Source organism: Halyomorpha halys, unplaced genomic scaffold, assembly GCF_000696795.3.
Source record: "Halyomorpha halys isolate HHAL.00 unplaced genomic scaffold, Hhal_1.1 Scaffold2328.1, whole genome shotgun sequence".
NCBI lineage: Eukaryota > Metazoa > Arthropoda > Insecta > Hemiptera > Pentatomidae > Halyomorpha > Halyomorpha halys.
The window spans coordinates 68,649-74,114 of NW_027111047.1; the positions used below are offsets into that span (position 1 = coordinate 68,649).

General features: G+C 27.1%; 2 protein-coding genes across 2 annotated transcripts in view; one reads left to right on the top strand and one right to left on the bottom strand.

Annotated features, from left to right (window-relative positions):
• PolD2 (DNA polymerase delta subunit 2) overlaps positions 1 to 3,028 on the top strand; it is a 16,844-nt gene extending 13,816 nt beyond the window's left edge. The window contains exons 9-11 of the mRNA XM_014437183.3: positions 111 to 230; positions 1,872 to 1,982; positions 2,658 to 3,028. Of these exons, the coding sequence (XP_014292669.1) occupies positions 111 to 230; positions 1,872 to 1,982; positions 2,658 to 2,773 (347 nt within the window). The 3' untranslated portion in view covers positions 2,774 to 3,028. The remainder of the gene's footprint in view (positions 1 to 110; positions 231 to 1,871; positions 1,983 to 2,657) is intronic.
• Positions 3,029 to 4,803: 1,775 nt separating this feature from the next.
• The window catches only part of LOC106691419 (uncharacterized), a gene marked incomplete in the record, with an annotated part of 6,261 nt that continues 5,598 nt past the window's right edge, over positions 4,804 to 5,466 (bottom strand). The window contains 1 exon segment of the mRNA XM_067049144.1: positions 4,804 to 5,466. Coding sequence (XP_066905245.1) covers positions 4,950 to 5,466 — 517 coding nt within the window.

The window sequence follows — 5,466 nt, forward strand, 5'->3', positions numbered from 1 at the left end:
TATATTCATTCAGTTTGATTTTTTTTTCTTTTAATTTAAGATTCCTATTTTTCAAATAGTATGTTATTATATTATTCATTATTGTAATATTTTTTTTTTTAATTCTTAAGGAAGCAGTGGAGAACCTATTTCAGACATTGGCCGCTACAGTAAGATGGAAGATCCTTTAGAAGCATTAGAAGCAACATTTGATTGGGGTCATTTAGCACCTACCGCTCCTGATACATTGGGTAATTTTCTACATCTCTTGCTTGAAAGATATTTTTGCTTATTTTTTTTCCTGTTCATTATTTTAAATAAGTAAAACTTGTTATTTCTTAAGGCAAAAATATTTCACCAATATTAATTAATGAAAATGTTTAACTTTTCAGCTAAAACACCATTTTCTGAAACAAAATTTTTTAATAATGAATTATATTACAACAATAACTTATAACAGTTATACTATAATGCATTCTTAAAAAAAAAATTTCCTGTAGGCAGTGTTTAAGTCGAAACATTAAACATTTTTATTAATTAGTATTGGTGAATTATTTTTACCATTAGAAATAAATTTACTTTCAGCTTAAGTTAATTTCATATATAAGTAATAAGTAAAATTCCTTTTTCATTATTTTTTACAACTTATGAAGCTTTATTTTTCCTATTGCCATCTGAAATTCATACTTTCAACACATATTTCTCTATTATTGCTAATTTACTACATAAATGTCTTTTGAAAACTATAAATTGTCTTAAATACTTTTCATGACCAAACAGATGATCTGATGAAAAATGCTAGAGGAAAAAGTTTAGGTCTACTTCCATAGTTCTACTCACCGCTTTTGCTTTTTAATTACTTGCTAGATAGGTATTACTTGAGTTTCCTCTTCATGATGTTAAACTAGGCACTATGAAAGAACTAGCGATCTTATAAAGTATCATATAATACATTATTATTTTTCAATTGTTAAACCAACAAAAATTCTGAATCCATGTTTCTCTTTCATAATTTTGGAATAATCATTTCAGGAACTAACTTTTTGCCTTAAAAAAAAAAAAAAAGAAAATTTACTAAACTTATAAGCTTAATAGATTGAAACTTATATTTTTAATAGATTGAGAAAGAAAAATTACATAAAAATGATGCGTTATGTCTCAAGATTCCATTTTACAGAATGTGTGAAAAGTAATAACGATGAGAATACAAGATTCTAAAATGGCTTACATTCTTTGATTTTGAAGGTATCAAAATGCATTTTGGAGATATTTCATAACTTTTTAATGACTTCAAATGATAGTATTGCAAGCAGGTGTTTCCTACTAACTTCAAATTTATGCAGTAGTGAGTAAAACTACAGAAGTATACCTACTACCTACTTTTTCCTATGCCATTTTTTGATTTTATGATCCATTTGGATATGAAAAAGATTTAAGCTGATTGATATTAGACATACATGACAAAGAAAAAGAATAAAATTAAACTAGAATCATTTGAGACAGCAGTTAATATGTATGCTTACAGAAAATGGCCTACTACATGGTTCAATCACATTTGCGACAAGAGCTCTCATTATTCCAGTTCTGATAAAAATATTTTTTTATGGTTTAGGAAATATTTCGGTTCCAGCATTCATGCTCCATATTTTTTAAGTTTTCGAAAACAAATTTTTTATATTGTAATAAGGAAGAAATTGTTATCATTCACTAAATCAAGTTAATACCTTAAGATTCTTCCAGTCAAAGGATTATTAAATTTACAAATTTTTTTATTAGAAATTTATGTTTACTTGTATTCATTCAATAATTATTTTTTTTAATGTTATCATATTATTAACTTCATAAGAAGTTTAGTCTGTTGGTAATGTTTATTTCTTTATTTTTTATTTCAGGTTGTTATCCATATTATGATGAAGATCCATTCGTTTTGGAAGAGCAACCAGATGTGTTTTTTAGCTCTAATCATGACTCCTTCAATTCTAAAATTATTGAGTTTAACCATGGTATGTATTTGTGATAATTTTCTATCACTTTTTTTTTTTTTATTATTATTATTCAATATAGTTTTAGTTCAGTCTATTAAATATTATTGATTCTGTTGGAACATAAACTGATGAACTAGATTTAAGGTTTCATAATCACTGCTTGTAATATTCATTAGGACATTTTGAAGAAAATTATCAAACCGCATCTGTTCATTATTCTTCTAGTTTCAAGATTTCCTGGTTTGATTTTTTCTCTATGCTTTTCAATATTATGATCATATTTGTCTACATTAAAAAATAAAATTAATATCCACAAAATATCTTTTCACATAAAAAGTTTATGCTTGTTTTCAAACAAGGATACAATTAATAGTGATAAAGTGAATATTTTATTTTTTTATGACATGAACATTTGTATATAATAAGTTAGTAAGAGGGGTAGTTATAGAATCAGTTTGATTCAAATATCACATGCTGGATTGAATATTGGTATAAGTATAGTTCATGAAATGGCATTTGATTAGTAATTATTGAAGTATTACTGATCAAAGTAACTTATTCCTCCACCAAAATTTAAAATTCTAATTTTCAACATGTGCTGATAAATAAAAATTTAACCGAAGACCTTAGCTTGCCCTTGTTAATTAGTTATAGTTGATATTGAAATTTCTTTAAGGATCTTGTTCTGTTTAGGTGATGTGGTTCAAAAAACAGCTTTGGTCTGTGTGCCTTCCTTCAGCAGAACTAAGACAGCAGTGCTTGTAAATCTCTCTACGTTAGAGTGCAGTTCAATTGCTTGTGAAACTTAAAACCAATTATTAGTTTAGTTCTTTTCATTAAATTCATTACTCGATATTACCACTTGTAATATTGATGTAACACCCATCAGTATTAATCAGTTTATTCTGTTAAAAAAAATCATTTTATTTTGATTCATAAATTGTTAGGTAACATTGTTGATGTTTCCTTTCAAACACTCAATGTAATAAATTTTTAAAACATTTAAATATTCAAAATTTTTCGCATATACAATACTATTTTTTCATCAAATAAAAATTCATTTTATACATATTTGTGATTTAATAAAGTATCTTTTTTTTATGAAATAAAAGAGGATGCCTTATAGCTTTAATTTTTAAAAATTGAGTATGTATTATTAAGCTTTAATTACAATATTTAAACAATTGTGTCTGTGATTTTTTTTGTTACCCTGTGATCTTTTTATCTTAATATATCTTTAGAAGCGTAAGCAACTAATTTGATTTCCTTTACAGGGTGTCTTTTAGTTGGGAATTCACTTTACATTTCAGGGAAAAAAACAATTATTTCCATAAATTTTTGAATTGGAGACATATCACCTTTTTGCTTCGGTTTAACTGACAAAAAAAAATTATGATTTTATTTTGAATTTGACACATTCCTAAGATAGTACCATAGACTGAAGTTACTTTCACTACTGGGGTCCCTATACAAACTGTCCCAAAGTTAGTAGGGCTATTGCAAATTAACCCCAGTCTGCAGTCTAACCTATGGAATAAGTTAAATTCAAAATAAAAATGGACTGTTTTGTCAGATCTATGCGAGTGAAAACAGTGATATTAAGCTTGAAAAATGGTACATTAGACAATAAGGTACTGAAGCATGTACAATACAAACATTTGGGACTTCTTTAACATTACGTGATACAGACGAGTCAAATGGTTGTTTGAAATGGAAATTTCCTGTTTTTAGTGACTTTTATAAAATAATTATAAAAAAAAAAAAAAAAAAAACAAATTTAAATCATTAAAAAAACCTCTAACAATTTTTATTTTTGGCTAATGACTCAAGGTTACATTTTATGCAAAATGTAATCATTAATAAAAAGAGGAGGATATTACCTATAGTTTGTATTCTTATATTTTTTTGTACTATAGATGGTTTCTATGTTATAATCCAGCCAAATGAATTCCAAAAAGGGCTTTAATCCATGGATAATTTTGGTGTATTTGGTTTATAATGGCTTAATGTACGATTTTTGGAGTGCTGAACACGAATCTGATGTTATAAAACGACTTTTTTCAGAAAATATAAGAAATAAAAAAGCAATTGAAAATCAGTTTCTTTTTTGCTTCTAAACTTGCAAAATAAGACCTTTATTATAATGATGATGTTATGTTCGACTAAAAATGAGAAAATTTCCTAAAATTCATATTCATATAATTTTTTTGTTTCATGTTGTTTTCTCGCAGTAGGATTCAAAACGGGCTTGAAATGGAAAGTTCTAGTGTATATCTTTTTAGTGAAATTATTGAATTTGTTTTCATTGATATTTCCATTATCCAGGATGTCTCACGATAAAGGTTCATCTTTAAAATTTTTGACATGATTGCAGTGGAATGGGAAATGTTTTTTGTGGATTCTGATGGTAAATCAAATTGTTTGACAAGTCTATATGGGATATTTTCTAAGTCTAAATTGTCCTAAAGGCGTAAATAGCAAAAAAATGCAAACGACTGTTTACAGTGTAACCTTGTTGAGACATTTATGTATTAAGATATCTGACAGCCATTTTAATCTCCTAGGCCAGTCAAGAAAACTCTAATCAAATATTGGAAATTTTGACTCCAATGGCCCTCAGATAAAGATAAGCGCTCTTGGCCGGTGCTGTATTTACTTTGCCTCTCACTTTACCAAAAACAGTACAATGTGTACGATATACAGTTTATTATGTTTACGAACACAGAAAAAAATTAAATAATATGGCACCCTCAATAACCTGCTTGATACATTTCAAGTAACAATTATATTTACAAATTAATAAATGCATGCAGAATATCATAGAAAGAAAACCATACAATACGAAAAGAAATTGCTTTTATTATGTTTACACAAAAAATAAATAAGTTTCTCATTTATACCTATAAATAATACAAAATTTATTTAAGAATAAATTTCTCATTTCATAAATACATAAAACATTACAACATTTCATAATCTGTAAAATCAAACCATTTCAGAAACAGAGATACAAGCATTAGATGATGTTCCATTAATGGATTCTCTATTATCAACTGCTGTTTTAGTCTTTCTTTTCTTTTTGGCACAACTTTTTACAATATTATTTTTTTCCATAAAACCTTTAAGAACTTGTGGAAGTTCAAGTTCTATTATTTTGTCTAGTAACAACCTTTCTCGGAGGGCCTCAGCTTCTGCCTCTGTCATTTTATTAGGTAAGCTGCGCCTTGATGTGTAATTTCGTTTACGGCCATTGGGCGCAGAGAGCCTCCCTTTGGGCATTTTATTTGGAGTAGGATCACTATTTTCGATAATATGGTTAGATTCCATATAATTCTTATTAGTAGTTTCTTCACCATCTACTATTTCAACATAACTGAACAATTGTCCATTATTGAATTTCCCCCCCTTAATATCAGGTTTTAATTCTTCATCACTGATTTCAACATAACTGAACGATTGTCCATTATTGAATTTTTCCTCCTTAATATTAGGTTTTAATTCT